Raw genomic sequence first — 16,467 nt, 5'->3', positions numbered from 1 at the left:
GCTCGCCTATGCTACAGCTGTGTTGTTTACAGATTGTTGTTGAACGTTTTTTTTTAAATTTTTTTTATTTGTCGAAGTGTTATATTGGCAAATTTATAGGCATTGTAACTTGAAGTTAGATCTTGTTTATGTTTAATGTTTGCTTATTATATGATACAATTTCAGATTTGTTTATATGGTTTGGTTTATGTTTATGTTTGGTTCGGTTCGGTTCATGTGCAATATTTTATGTTATGATGCGTTGATGGGAAAAATCGGTGTGGTTCGGTTTTTTTGTTTGAAAACCGAAATTTATATGGTTTGGTTTGGTTTGGTTTCAAGAATAATATGGTGCGGTGTGGTTTGCAAAATTCAAAAATCGAATTATAGAGGTTCGGTTTCGGTTTCGGTTTGGGTTTGGGCAATAAACGAAACCGAAAACCGAACTTTCACCCCTAGTAGTGGGATTTAATGCTATAAGTAGATTAAGTTAGATTTCATGTTTTATTAGTTTTGGTTGACTTTAATTTTTATTTTGGCGGAACATTTTCATTAACTTTTCTTTAGTTTTGTTTTGACAACTTTTGTTTATTTAATTTTATTATTGTTTCTTTGTTTTAACTTTAAATAATAACTAGTATAGCATCTATGCAATTGTACGATTTTAAAGTATAAATACCAAATCTTAAAAAATCAACTAAAGTTAGTTTAATGCATAATAGTGAAATATTTTACATTAATTGATCAAAAGTTACCATCATATTAAAAATAAATTCATTCATTTAGGGCCTGTTCACTTCAGCTTAATTTTGGTTCGGTTCAGTTCAGTTCAACTCTTAATTTCCTTCTCTTTTAAAATATGCATTTCAGCTCAGTTCAATTCAATTCAGTACAGCTCAGTTCGGTAAATGTGAACATGCCCTTAATGAAGACCGTACAATTTACGTTAAAAAAACTAAACATTATAGGGTCATATCTTTAGATACTTAACTACTTAAGTTATTTTTAGCATCATTTTTTTCCCTTACAAAATAAATTAAATTGCTATCCAAATCGGTGCTTTTTTTAAAAGACATGGATTTGCTAGATATGTCCAAATATAAGTTGATCATGATACTGCCATTACACAAGTGTATTAAGGTTTGATAATATAGATGGTAATACTATATGTAGCCCCTAAATGAAATCGAGGTACATCTTCACCAAAAAAAAGAAAGAATAAAAAAATGAACGAGATGTATAAACTATTTTCCACAGTCCACACAGATTTTATTTTTTTATTTTTTTTTATTATGTTTGTATTTGAATTTGAACTCGGACAAACAACCGTTTTCTTGCATATGAGGACTCATACAAAACATAATATATGTGTTGAATACACCACTAGAAGTGTGGTTTTAAGACAAGAAAATAACGGAAAACAGTGATAAGAGAAATTACAAATCAAAAAATGGGATTTGATGGACATTACAACTATGTAGATTAAAAAATTGGGATAGGACAATATTTCGAGTTTTATAATTTCCATTGGTGGTTGCAGGGAGAGGGCATGTACATGATTTTCCGAGGAAGCAAGGAATATTATATGCAGAATGAATCATTTATAGCTGAAGAGAACAATTCCTTGTTTCCTGGTAGAACGAAACCTATCCGTTACTTTTCAATTGATGAGCTATGAAAATGAGAGTGGAATATCATAGAATTTTCTGGAATGAAGATTGCAACTGGCATCAATGTTCTTGGGAAGGGAATGTTGTTTTGGTAAAGTTTCCAAACAGGGCTGCTTCTGATGATGAGATCCGAATGCGTATTCTGCGTGAAATTTTGGTTGCGACACAAATGGCAAGTCATAGTAATGTTCAAAAATTAATAGGATGTTGCCTGGAGACTGAATATCCTGTTCTTGTTTATGAGTGGGTGGCGGAGGAAACACTTAGTTATCGGATATAATTTAATGATAAGAATCAAACCAAACCAGTATTAGAGTGGAAAAAAAGGCTAAGGATTGTATGGGAAATATCACAAGTTGTTTCACATCTTCACAATACTTTTCCAAGACCGATCATTCATGGGTACTTAGAAGCAGATAAAGTTTTCTTGGACCTAGACAACACTGTCAAATTATCCTACTTTAGTCGTTGTATATCTATTCCAGAGGGACAAAACTTTGTGGGAAATTGTATGGAACATGGAAAGGGTGATCACAACAGAGTGGCAGAGTATACAGATGTGTTTTCATTTGGTATCCTTTTTCTAGTGCTCTTGACAAGGGAGTCTGATTATTGGGTATATGAAGAATTAAGAAAAATTCCCTCAAGTAACATTGTAGTAGATCCTGCAATCGTTAAAAATGGTGTGGTCATCGCTGAAATGACTGCTTCTATAAAGCTTGCCCTCAAGTGCACAGCAAAAAGAGACAAAAGGCCAACCATGGTGCAAGGTGTAACTGAACTTAAGAAAATCATCAGATCATTTGACCTTCCAAACAACGGTTTCTCTCTACTATGGGGCTGCCTTACTTCTTAATTGATCTACTTTGATTTCCTCATGTTTTATGTTAGTGTAATTGACTAATTGTGTTTTCAATACTTTAAGTTGCATTAAAAAGTGGTTGAAAAAATATAAGTATATGTTTATCTAACACAAAAGTGCCTTAAAGTTGTATAATTTATTCAACTATTTTCGTTACTTGTGATACTTAGCATGCAGTATATTATCTTTTTTTTCTTCTAGTACAGGTGTAATTCTTAATCAATCAATAGATTTCTACTAAAATTTGTTCTATCAATTAATTCTAAGTACTCTTCTTTTAATTAATCAATTTGTAATGCCATTAATTTATCTGATGCAGGATCTTTCATTTCATAGTTCATACACTCTTATATCATGATTTAATTAGATTACTCTCTCTTTGTTTGATCAATCTGTTTCAGGTATACCTGATATTTGATTGACAATTTGACATTCAATATTTATTAACTCATCTTATTATGATGACTTGAAATATATCTTATCTTATGTATGGGAGGATACCGATAACTGCTACAGTGCCGATAACCAAACTTTTACAGACTAAACGGTTTAGGGTTTTTTTAGTGAAAATACTAATATCGGCACCGTCATATAACGACATACATGTCGGCGCCTCTTAAAACTGAGCACATGGTGTTGATTAATCGACACTTGGCATAAAAGTGGTTTGCATGGCATGCAGCCATCTGGCAGTGGAAGTTATTATAAACAGGTAAGATTAACCATAAAAAAGGTAGCATTTATTACACTCACTCTCTCTCTTTATCTTTCTATATTTCTCTCTCTTCATATCGTCCTCTCTTTTCTCTTAAACACATTCTAAATTTATCATCGGAGTGGTTATCCCCAGATTCACCCCGGGGTTAGCTAATCTTCTTTGCCTATGTAGGTGCTTAGCCAGACGATAGGGTCTTCACGGATCTCGCATACGGGCAATCAAATCTGAACAGGAACAATTTGGCGCAAGTAGGATAATCAACCCCGGAGTTGGAGCGCGGCTAGAGGTGGAAATAAAGGATGAAACCCACACTCTGGAGGAAAATCAGTTTAATATGCCGATAACTCCAGAACGGCATATCGGTGCACTGGCAAATCCCATGGCTGAGTTCACCCCGGAGGATTTGGAGATAGCGGCCAGGGTAATGTCAACCCTGAGCAAGAAAAGAAAGGAAGCCGAGGCAGGAACCACCAGGGCTGCAAGAGGGGTGCCCATTGTAAATCTGGATAGTCAATTCAATCAAGCAGTAAACTCGCCGAGGCAACCCCGTAGAGAAATGTCGCCGCAAGGGACACATGCAACCTCTCAGGAGACAAAGGCACAATCCTTTAGTCGTGCCGTTAACACCAGAAATCAGCGGCAGAGAAGGTCGTCGGATGAAAGGCAGGGGTTGATTCGAACAACTGTTCAGCTGAGGGCATCGCCGTTTACACAGGAAATTCTGGATCAGCCGATGGAAAAGATTAAAATGCCAACATGCAAATATGATGGAAGAGGTGATCCAAGCAGGTTCATAACGTCCTATGAGGGACATATGATTTTGTACACCAACTCAGACGCGGTTTGGTGCAAGGTCGTTCCGACCACCCTAATCGGGACAGCAGCCGATTGGTTCAATAACTTAGAAAGTGATATGGTGGATAGCTTTGAAAGGCTAACAGAAATGTTCGTGGGGCAATATATCAGCAACAGTGTTCGATAGAGAAACTCAGGGGAGTTAATGGCTGTAGGGCAGAAAGCGGATGAGTCTCTCAGGGACTACATAAGAAGGTTCAATAATGAGGCAAATACAATTCCAAAGTTATAACAAGAGATAGTCATCATGGCGCTAATGAACGGTCTGAATGACTCTGAGTTCAAGTGGTACCTAACAAGGAAAAAGTTACCGACACTGGCAGCAGTTTTTAACAAAGCTCATGATTATATAAAGAGCAAAGAGTTGATGAAAACAAGTAGTCGAGTTGTCTCGGCCGATAGGGTACAACATTCATCTGAGGAGGCAGCCTCGGGAAGTGGAAGGCCGAAAAATCCGGCCCCAATGAGGGGAGGAGGAAATCGACAGGAGGTCAGGGGTGCTAAAGCATCGATGCGATACAGTGCATATACTCCGCTGAATACGCCCAGGGCTGCCATATACTCAGTCAACCAGAACAGAGAGGGATGGGTGAGACCCATGCCCATGAAAGCAAAGGGAAGAGATGCTAAGAAGTACTGCATGTTCCACAGAGATGTCAGGCACTATACTGAAGAGTGCACGCAATTGAAGGATAACATTGAAGAGTTGATAAAAAAAGGGTCATTTGACTCAATACCGGCTGCATGCGGAGGGAAATCAACCACAACCGTATCGGCAGCCAGAGCGTCAACAGATAGAGGCAAGGCCTGAAAGGCAGCAGGTGCAAATAAGTCGGCAGGGGGATGGTAGGAAACCACCATTTTCAATTGGGAAGAAGATTGATGTGATAACTGGTGGGCCAATTCACGGAGAAACGATAAGTGAAGCACGGAAGCATTTGTCGGAGCACCGCCACATAGTGAATGCACTGGATGATGACAGCCGCCCTCGACCGGCAGGAATACCTGATGTGATGTGTACAAAAGAGGATGCAAGGGGAATTGTCTTTCCGCACGATGATCCCTTGGAGTTGATAACGACGATCAACAGGGCCGACAGTAAGTGGGTCTTGGTGGATGGAGGCAGTTCAGCTAATGTCCTGTTTATGCAGGTAATTAATGAAATGATGATATGCAGGCAGTATCTGACGCAAGTGTCTTATCTAGTGATTGGTTTTAACGAGTTAACAGTGAGGCCGGAAGGCAGCATAGTCTTACCGGTCATATTCGATGACGGTGCGGCCGTAAGGGATGTCATGGCAGAATTCCTGGTGGTAGATGTACCATCGGCATACAATGTAATCCTTGGAAGGCCGATAATACACGATGTGCAGGCAGTGGTATCAACTTATCATCTCACCATTGCATATGTATCAAATTTGGGGAAGGTGGAGAAGGTGCATGGGGGGGCAGGTAATGGCAAAGTCCTACTATGTGACCGCTTTGAAGAATTTGGTGCGAGAAAGCCCAATTGCAAATAGTTCGAAAAGGGACAGGGAACCGTCGGTTCGGGATTTGTCCATGGAAAACTTTGATACGAGGCCGGTAACAGTACCAAGGCCGGCACTAGGAGGAGAAACAGTGCAAGTCGAACTTCATCCAGGTGATCCTAGTCGGACAGTGAAAATGGGAGCCGACACGGATTCGGAAATGAGTTGTAATCTGATCAGCTTGCTGCGGGAGAATGCAGATGTGTTCGCTTTCTCGGCAGATGAAATGCCAGGGATACATCCCGACGTGATGATGCATAAGTTGAATGTTGATAGAAAATTCAGGCCAGTGTGGCAAAAGAAGCGGAACTTCTCAATAGAGAAGATTGAGGCAATACAGGTCGAGATTAATAAACTCCTGGCGGCAGACTTCATAGAGTCATGCACATATCCTGAGTGGTTGGCTAATGTTGTAATGGTGAGAAAGTCGACAGGAAAGTGGCGGATGTGTGTGGATTTCACAGACTTGAATAAGGCTTTCCCCAAGGATTGTTATCCCTTGCCCCGAATAGATAAGCTGGTGGACTCCACATCAGGCCATGTAGTGCTAAGCTTTTTAGATGCTTTTTTGGGTTATCATCAGGTCAGCCTTCATGAATCAGATAGGGCCAAAACAGCGTTCATAACAGATGCTGGAGTTTACTGTTACAAGGCCATGCCGTTTGGGTCAAAGAATACAAGGGCGACTTATCAAAAATTGGTTGACAAAATCTTTGAGAAGCAAAAGGGTCGAAATGTAAAGGTGCAATGTGGATGATACGATTGTGAAGAGTAGGGTGAAGGAAGATCACATAGATGACCTCAAAGAGACCTTTAGTACTTTACGACAGTATCAGATGAAGTTAAACCCAGAGAAATGTGTGTTCGGGGTCCGATCAGGAAAGTTCTTGGGATTTATGGTGAGTGAACGGGGTATTGATGCAAATCCAGACAAGGTGAATGCAATCCTCTAAATGAAGCAACCGAGAACAATTTGTGATATACAGAGGCTTACAAGCAAGAAGGCAGGGTTGACTAGGTTAATAAGTAAGTCAGCTGATAAGGCACTCCCATTCTTTGTAGTTTTGCTACAGAACAAGACTTTCCAGTGGGGAAAGGACCAGAGTGAAGCTTTGGAGGTGGTAAGGGATCACCTAAGAAAACTGCCAACGGTTGCTAGACCAGAACGAGTAGAGCAGTTACAGTTGTAGATATTGGCTTCACCAAAAACAGTGGCTGCAGCGTTGCTGGTAAAAAGAAAAAAGAAGCAGCTGCCGATGTATTTTGCTAGCCATGTGTTGAACACAGCAGAGCGCAGATATCCAGTGATAGAGAAAATGGCACTTGCTGTAGTGATAGCGGCAAGAAAACTGTGCCCTTACTTTGATGCTCATCAATAAAGGTATTAACTAATCATCCCTTGGAGAGGTCATTGCAGAAAATGGATACGTCAGGTCGGCTATTGAAATGGACAGTTGAATTATCAGAGTATGAATTGCATTACAAGCCAAGGGTGTCGATTAAGGCACAAGCATTGTCGGACTTTATTGTGGAGACATCCTATAATGATGAGGAGGAGCCGTTAGGAACATGGAAGGTATCAGTAGATGGATCGACAACATCAACCGGGTCAGGGGCTGGTATAGTGATAACAGCGCCGGATGGCACAATCTTTGAGTATGCTTTGAAATTCAAATTCAAAGCTACCAACAATGAAGCGGAGTATGAAGCGGCCATAGCTGGAATTCAGTTATCCATAGCGGCAGAAGCCAAGCGCTTAATATTGAAAACTGACTCACAGTTAGTGTTAAGCCAGTACAGTGGAGATTACGAAGCGCTAGAGCCGGCAATGATAAAGTACCTTGAAAAGATTAATCAGCTAACGACAAAACTACTACACTTTGAGGTACAGTTGGTCCCAAGGGCGCAAAATGCACAAGCTGATGCCTTGGCAAAATTGGCAAGCTCAAGTTTCAATGATCTGGAAAGAACGGTAATGGTGGAAATCTTGAAACAGAGGAGTATGAATACAACCTCGGAGAAGGTACTATGTGTAGATAACGGCAGCCAGTGGTATGATAAAATCTTGGCGTATGTCCTTTATGGGGCGTTGTCTCTTGACAAGGGAGAGTCAAGGAGGCTGAGAAAAGATAGTGTGTGGTTCATCATACACCAAGGCCAGCTGTATAAGAGAAGCTTTTCACTTCCATTACAGAGATGTGTCACAGATTATGAGTCTGCAAGACTCATTGAGGAAATTCATGAGGGGACCTGTGGAAATCATCTTGGAGCCCGTGCTTTATCCCGAGAGGCAATGAGACGAGGATATAACTGGCCGACAATGAATGAAAATGTTATCCAATATGTGAAAAAGTGTGAAAAATGTCAAAAGTTCGCACCAGCAATCAATCTCCCTCCGAACGACTTGACGCCGATACTGAACCCAGTACCGTTTGCGCAATGGGGGATGGATATCGTAGGGCCGTTTCCATCAGCCACAGGTGGAAGGAAATTCCTTTTAGTGGGAATTGACTATTTCACAAAATGGATAGAGGCAGAGCCAGTTGCAAAGATATCGGCAGCAGAAGTGAAGAAGTTCATTTGGAAAAACATATTCACAAGATTTGGATAGCCAATGGAAATGGTCTTCAATCATGGATCCCAGTTTGACTACAAGCCGGTAAAAAACCTTCTAGTCCTGTACAAGGTAAAATTTGCATACGCTGCGGTGTGTCATCCGCAGTCAAATGGCCAGGCAGAAGCGGCAAATAAACAGATAATAACGACAATTAAAAAGAAAATCGAAGATGCAAAGGGCTGATGGGCAGATCTCGTGCTAGAAATACTGTGGGCAAATAGAATTACAACCAGAGAAGCAACAGGTGAATCCCCTTTCAATCTGTATTTGAAACGGAAGCTGTGGTACCGGCGGAGGTGGGGTTGCCGACATTCAGGATTCAGCACTATTTAGAAGAGAAAAATGATCTACTTCTAAGGCAACAACTTGATTTCCTACCAGAACTCCGAGAAAAAGCTGTTATCAAATCGGCAGCCTACAAAGACAGGATGTCCAGAGCGTATAACAAGAGGGTAAGCCATCACCAGCTGAATACAGGAGATTTAGTCCTCCGAAGAACGGCAGCCACTAGAAAGGGGAATATTAATGGAAAGCTATCGGCAAACTGGGAGGACCCATACCGAATTAGAGAAATGGTTTTGCAAGGGTCCTACTACCTAGAAACGATGGATGGAAAGCCATTGAAAAATGTTTGGAACTCTGCAGTCTTGAAAACATATTATGTATAGTATGATGTAATATGTGATACTTTTGAATTATCTTGGTTGGATAGTACAGATAAATAATACAAGGTACAACTCTTGGTATATAAATTCATTGGACATCCTCCATTTAACAGTTCATCGTTAAATGGGATGGACAGCTTAAAACCGCTTCCACGACGTTAATGCTCTTACAATCTGATCAGTTGTATTCATTAACTCGTGAGGTTGCTGGTTCAAGATATAATACCGGCAAAATCAAGTACTGGTATATGCCGATCTGAGGCGTAGCCAGAACTATGATCGCCGAGAAGGGTACTCAGCTCACCGTAAGTATAAGGTGGAGTGAGTGACCAATGTTATACTCTGAAGCAGCAACAATGCGTTACATTGTTATTTGAAATATGTAGAGATTAACAGTGTATATAGTAGCTAAGCGAATATATACACTGTGGGGGCAGGAGGTAGTATACCCCATTTTGTGGGTATATGCCGATAATGCCCACCCCTTAAAGCAGATAACATCAAAAACGGAAAAATGAGCCGTTTAAAGCCAATTTTTAAGACGCTGATAAAAACGCCGATAAGTCGCGTCATTTAAATAAGTGCTATCTAATTCCTTTTTTGATGATAGCAGAAGACAAGTTAAAATTTAAAAGTTGAGGCATAAATGTATATAACAGGCAGTAAAAAGTAATCAAGCAAAAGTATATGTGCTAAGTAACAAAGTTCTAGGCAACCATCTAATGAAAATAAAATATTAAAATGACAATTGTAGACACCCATTTGTGTCTCCCCAAAACGAAACCCAGTGATGAATACCTTTTGCGTCGAATGATTATCGAACGAGGTGAAAGTGTAAAAAGTCAGGTGTTGCGGTTAGTTTTATTAAAAATTCTTTCTTTCTGTTTTCGAAAAACAACTCTATTTTATGAAAACAACCAATCCAGTTTAGTTTGGTCCACAACAAGGGTCCAATAATAGTGTTGTTGGATGGGACTTGCAAAGAGCTTTCCAACGATATATTATAAGCCCAATTCCGATGAATAATGAGGAAGTTATGCCCAAAATACTAAACTGGGCCCGATTTGATCTTTACATGCGGCCCAATGATCTAGGGGAGGGCCCAATGTTAATTATTATTCCTAAAGTTATTAGAATTAATGGTAGTCTTCTAGAATTCTCTAGAAGGTTCTTTTAAGTCCTAATAGAATTAGAATTAATAATTATATTTTGATAAGTTTTATTTGGAATAAAATATTGTTTTATGAAAAATACGATTTCAGTTTTCATACGGACTTTACAAGTCGATTTTGATTGATAAGTGGACTCCGTGTTTGAAAGCGCGTAGGAATCCAGGATGTCGCCAAACGACAGGCCTGTCGCCACGCGACAGAGCTTGTCGCCAAGAGACAAGGTCAGTTTTGCGTCGACAACGTGGAGTTTTATTCCTTATCAAATTCTACCTATTTTCGGACTGTTTTCTTATAAATAGGGTCCTGAACCTCCATTTTTATGAATCCACAATCATCTACGATCATCAATTCTCTCTATGCTCTCATCTCTCTAGTTTTTCACAATCAAAATTCCGCATACACGAGTTCTAGAAACACCTAGCCAAGTTCGAAGTTGCCTTCGCCCTAGAAGTGAAAGGTTATAATTTCTGAGGGTTTGGTCCCTAATCTCTATTTCAATTATTTGATTTAATTGTTTGATTTTATATTTTCCTTGAAGTTACTAACGCGTGTATTTTGTTATTAGAAAGAGATACGAGGCATCAAAGTATGTAGTCTTATTGCTCTATTCTTGTAGAAAGCATGTTTAAATTTGTTTAATTCCTAGTATCATGTTAGGATGTCTTTATTGCTTTCTAGTATCATGTTTAGGGTGCTTCCTATGCTTTCTAATATCATGTTAGTATCATGTTAGGGCTAAAGCTTTGATTTTTATTGTTTAGTGACATGCTAGGGTTTGTTATTAATCTTGTTAGTATCATGCCTAGGATCTTGCTATTAATATTATGCTTTAACATGATTATTTTTATAAGTATTATGATTGTTATTATGATTATGATTATAATTATGATGATTGTTATTATGTTGCTTGATGATTATTATTGTTGTTGCTTGATCACGCCTTTTATGCATGTTTAAAGGGAATTTGTACTTGTAATCACGCTTAATAAGATAATTAATAACCTTGTTTAGGGTTAATATGGTTATAATTCAAGTGATCGCCAATAATAGTTTTGCTTGTGCATTAAATTCAACTAACATAGATAAGCAGGTTTAGGGTTAATCCTATTGATTACATGTCAGTCAGAAAGCGCACATGAATACGAGTAGAATGAAGTAGAGGCCTATTTAGGGTAGGTTCAATCTCTTTTAGGTTGGATTTGTACCTTCATCCCCGAACCCTATTTGGTTCAAGATCTTTTGGAGTTGACGATCTCCTGGATCGTTAAGGGGTGTAATCTTCACCTTGTGAACGGTTTACAAGTTCCTAAAACTTGTTGGCGACTCTTTTGCTCTAGCTTCCTTCCCTTTGGACGCCACCATGCTTAAGTGTATGATCACAGTGGGGTTCAAGCTTGGGGTTAATGCTTGAAATATTCCCTACAACAATCGACAGGCATCACGGTATATGCCGATAATACAGCATTGTCAAAAAACTACAAGTTTTTTCAAAAACTAAAAAAATAAACAGTTCAAAGCAAATAAGGCCCAATCACACAAGAGCCACATGAGGATGTCGGTGATGACTGCCCGCCCCTTCAAGCCACAGGAGCCCTTTCCTCTTCCAACGTTGCAGAATTCAGAATGCTGGGGTCCACTGTGCTGTCAGTCTCAGCTGGCACAGTGTTGAGGATGTCTTCATCCGCAAACTGTTGTTGCTTAAAGCCGGAAGGCTTTACGTGAGCCTTATTGATAAAAGCAGCCTCAACCTTAGCCCAATCAGACTTGGTCTAGCCGGCAGCATAAGCAACACATCTCTGAGCAGCAGTCCAGCTGCCATCAAACCGATCTTGCAATCTTTCAATAAACACAGCAGAGTTAAGGTATCGGTTGACGGCCCTGTGACGAACACCTGGCTTGTCGGCCTCCATTTTCTGAATCTTAGCTTCCAAAGTGCTAATGATGTTTTTGGCATCAGAAAGCTCATTTTGCACAGTAGGAAGTTGGTCAGCGACCTTACTCTTTTCAGACAATTGGGTTTTGAGGAGCCTCACCTCTTCTTCAAGGTTGGTAACCTTGTTAGCCTTATCCCGCAAAGTTTTAAGCTCCACATCATCCTTGGCCTTTGCTGCTATGATGTCGTTAAGGGCCTGCTCGACGTTTTTCAGAGCCAATTGGAGAGATTCTCGGTTTGAAGAATCCAGGTGATGCTGTTCCTGGTAATATCGGTACATCTCAACCAGATCTGTCCCAGAGGCAACAACCTGCTCACCAAAAGCAAGTAAGCAAAAAGAAAAGCAATAATATATATAGTAAGTAAAGTGAGAATAATAATAAATAAAAGCATATGAAAACGAATATAAGTAAATAATATATATAACATAATATAATATAATATAATATAAGAAGAAAAAGCCTTAAAACTGACAAGTTATAGGCTGTAAAGTAAAACTTAAACAAATACCTTTATAAGATCGTGCATGTGTTGAGCAGCAACAGGGCCGATTAGGCTAGTTGGTCTGTCAACAAGGGTAGCTAGGTTCCACAAAAGTCGATACCCCAGGTTTCCACCACGAAGTGGATCATCGGTGAAGATAGATTCGTTTCGGAGCACATCCATCTCAGGCTACCACCGATCTTGGGAATGACCTTCTGGGGCAGCAACTCTCTTAACGACCTCATTTGGGATTTTCCCTTCTGGCTGCTCTATCCATTTATTAGCCCGATAAGTAATACCGGGGATGCTAACATCAGAGCTAATTGGGCCGACATGTTGAGGCTCAAGAGGGATTCTGACCGCGACTTGGGCTTGAGGTGGGGAATCAGTAATGTCCTCCACCACCATGCCGCTTGGGATGACATTCCTTGTCGTCACGACACTAGTGTCGTCTTTTAAAGGCTCAGCATGTTGGGGGAGATGAAGGTTTTTACGCCTCTGAACTCTGTTTAGACCGCTTGCTGGCTGCTCATCATCCCTTCTGGAGGTAATGGCAAATGTTCCCCCACCACGCCAGTTGGCAAGAGATACCAGGCATCTATTTCTTCTAGCATTTTCGTCTGCCATATCTTCAGCTCTCCTTTTTGGGTTGCGAGTAGGAGCACGGGTGCAAAATGTCACCAAGGTACCGTAGCTGGGTTTGGGTGATGACGGACAACCAAGGCTTTCTTATCTAACTTATCGACACCTGCATTTGACGACAACACGTCCATCAGTAAAAAGAAGGTAATAATAATAAATGATGATCTACAATAGCAAATAAAATACATATGTATAAAAATAAGACACAAATATATATATATATATATATATATATATATATATATATAACAATGACGATAAATAAGTTTGAGATATAGCCGTAATGTATGAAGGCAAGTTCAAAATATGAGGTAAGTACCGTAATTGTCAGTACAGCATAGACCGACATATGATAACGGAGCATTGCCGAGAATGTACTTCACATTCGGCAGCCACACTTTAGGAACAACTTGAGTTTTTCCACCCTCGATATTAAATTTTTCTGCATCAAAATAATCAAAAGCTCTACGCTCTTACACGCCAAGTTTTCTATCGGCGATATGTCCAAAGCGGGGGTGGGGCCGAAACAACGTTTGCCTGATAGGGAAATCGTCAGGGACGCACATGAAAAAGAACTTGTCTTGCCAACCCTTGCAACTTGTAAGCTTTGGGTTGACTGTAAACTTGTGTGATGCTGTATACAGTGAACACCATCCTTCAGATTACCCATCAAGTTTAAGGGTTAGCAATCTTTCGAAATAAATTTAGGGTTAATGGAAAATTTTTGTACAGCATAACCCAAACTAGAGCGACGATAGCTCGGATGGTAGAAGGAGTAAGTTGGGCAAGGCAGACATTCTAAGCCCTAAAAATTTTGGCGATGAAAGGATGAAGAGGAAAACGAATGCCAAAATCAAAATGCTCGGCATAGATGGCGACATGACCATCTGGGTAGTCAAGGACGGTAGAAGATGAAGGAGGAAATGTGAGCTCATACCCATCCGGCAACCTGTAGAACCTTTTAGCATGCCGGCAGTAATCTTTCTCCTCTGCCAGTGACAATCAACTGTCGCTAACCTTAGCTTCGGCAACCTTGCTATTAGCAGGATTGTTGAGGGGATGCCGATAATCGGCATCATCTGTCTCAGAGTTATACTCCTCGTCAAGGCTTTCCCCATGAGTAACCTGAGCCATAAGCTCAACCATTTCGGCCCTTTCTTCAGTATCGGCATCCTCTACCTGGTTAACCTCTTCACCATGGTCGTCCTTGTCGTTTAATACAGACCTGACGGCAGATTCATGCACAGCAGATTTAGAACTTTTCTCAGACTCAGAATTGTTGGAACTCACAACCTATGCTTGCCCAGGCCTCTTGCTAGGCTCAATTATGTCGGCAGCAGCCTGAGGCTGATAACTTGTTTGCTTAACCCTAAGCATTGCAGTAGTGTTGACTCGGATATTACCAACGTTAGAACCGTATTGATCAGTATTAGGCTTGTTAGGAAAACTACGTAAATGATATCGAACACTAACCGGCTCAATATCGTCAGGAAGATTGGGATTAGTGGGGCGAACCGCTCTCTCGCAGTCCGCCAATATCTTATGACGGTAATAGGCTTATTTTTGTTCTTCCATAGATAACGGCTGAAAGGGGTCGTTAATATTATCAGAAAGAGAAGAAGTAGTTCCTTTATTTTTGCCGATATCTTTTCCCAGTGATTGCCTTATAAGACGACGCCTAACAGTGCTAAGGGTAGGTTGTTCTTCTTCAATACTACTACCAGACATCTAATGCACCAACCTAAAAGCTAAAATCGAAAACAAATTGAAAACATGCAAATTAAAAACTGAGGGTTTGTAAATACCTTAGACGATTCGCTTAGAGCAAAGATATGCGATTGTCCCCTGAATGAAATCCGATTTCGCTTCGAAAGAACGATGATTGTTGTGCGGACGATGAAAATATCTCACAAACTTGTTTGGATTTTGTTTTGCAATAAGAGTGAAGATGAAAACAAAGTAGAGATAACCAGAATTTAAGGGGTTTTAAAAGGTGACGTTTGATATGACAACCCCGTCAGAAATCCAACGGCGGGGGTAATTTTGTGATTTCAAAATTAGAGCGTCAGATTGTTGATACTTGTCAAAGTGCTTTTTAGGTTTCCCGCTCATTTACTTGGGCGATTCATGTTCCAGTCTACAATCGGCGAACAACATAAAATAAATTTAAGCATTGTTTTCACTATAAGAATTAAGTAGACCTTGTTTGCAGTCGGCAAACAAGGTCACTTTGGGGGAAAAACAGAGTTTTTCGCTCCCACTCTTGTATTAAGTAGACCTTGTTTGCAATCGACAATCAAAGTCACTTTGGGGGGAAAACGGAGTTTTTCGCTCCCACTCTTGTATTAAGTAAACCTTGTTTGCAATCGGCAAACAAGGTCACTTTGGGGGGAAAACGGAGTTTTTTGCTCCCACTCTTGTATTAAGTAGACCTTGTTTGCAGTTGGCAAACAAGGTCACTGTGGGGGGAAAACGGAGTTTTTCGCTCCCACTCTTGTATTAAGTAAACCTTGTTTGCAATCGGCAAACAAGGTCACTTTGGGGGGAAAACGGAGTTTTTTGCTCCCACTCTTGTATTAAGTAGACCTTATTTGCAGTTGGCAAACAAGGTCACTGTGGGGGGAAAACGCAGTTTTTCGCTCCCACTCTTGTATTAAGTAGACCTTGTCTGCAGTTGGCAAACAAGGTCACCTTGGGGGGAAAACGGAGTTTTTCGCTCCCACTCTTGTATTAAGTAGATCTTGTCTGTAGTCGAAAAACAAGGTTACCTTGGGGGGAAAACGGAGTTTTTCGCTCCCACTCTTGTATTAAGTAGACCTTGTTTGCAGTCGGCAAACAAGGTTACTTTGGGGGAAAAACGGAGTTTTTTGCTCCCACTCTTGTATTAAGTAGACCTTGTCTGCATTCGGCAAACAAGGTCACTTTTGGGGAAAACGGAGTTTTTCGCTCCCACTCTTGTATTAAGTAGACCTTGTCTGCAGTTGGCAAACAAGGTCACCTTGGGGGGAAAACGGAGTTTTTCGCTCCCACTCTTGTATTAAGTAGACATTGTTTGCAATCGGCAAACAAGGTCACTTTGGGGGGAAACGGAGTTTTTCGCTCCCACTCTTGTATTAATTAGACCTTGTCTGCAGTCGGCAAACAAGATCACTTTGGGGGGGAAACGGAGTTTTTCGCTCCCACTCTTGTATTAAGTAGACCTTGTTTGCAATCGGCAAACAAGGTCAATTTTGGGGGAAAACGGATTTTTTTGCTTTTTCGCTCCTTTCATTAAATGTCCACTAGAAAAGCAAATCAAAATAACCACAATCACACTTCAACAAACCAAAGTGTGCACAACAT

At 40.3% G+C, this 16,467-nt stretch overlaps 2 protein-coding genes across 2 annotated transcripts; both read left to right on the top strand.

Annotated features, from left to right (window-relative positions):
• Positions 1-1,659: 1,659 nt before the first annotated feature.
• On the top strand, positions 1,660-2,505 carry LOC145566862 (inactive serine/threonine-protein kinase ZRK12-like). Its single transcript, XM_081626144.1, has 2 exons — positions 1,660-1,831; positions 1,958-2,505. Exons 1-2 carry the CDS (start codon positions 1,660-1,662, stop codon positions 2,503-2,505), a joined length of 720 nt encoding a protein of 239 aa, XP_081482270.1.
• A 4,528-nt stretch (positions 2,506-7,033) lies between these two features.
• On the top strand, positions 7,034-8,224 carry LOC145566861 (uncharacterized). The gene has a single exon (XM_081626143.1). It carries the CDS (start codon positions 7,034-7,036, stop codon positions 8,222-8,224), a length of 1,191 nt encoding a protein of 396 aa, XP_081482269.1.
• The last annotated feature ends 8,243 nt before the right edge of the window (positions 8,225-16,467 follow it).

The sequence above is a fragment of the Chenopodium album genome, chromosome 11 (assembly GCF_948465745.1).
Source record: "Chenopodium album chromosome 11, dcCheAlbu1.1, whole genome shotgun sequence".
Taxonomy (NCBI): Eukaryota; Viridiplantae; Streptophyta; class Magnoliopsida; order Caryophyllales; family Amaranthaceae; genus Chenopodium; species Chenopodium album.
This window is presented reverse-complemented; position numbering and strand designations above follow the sequence as displayed.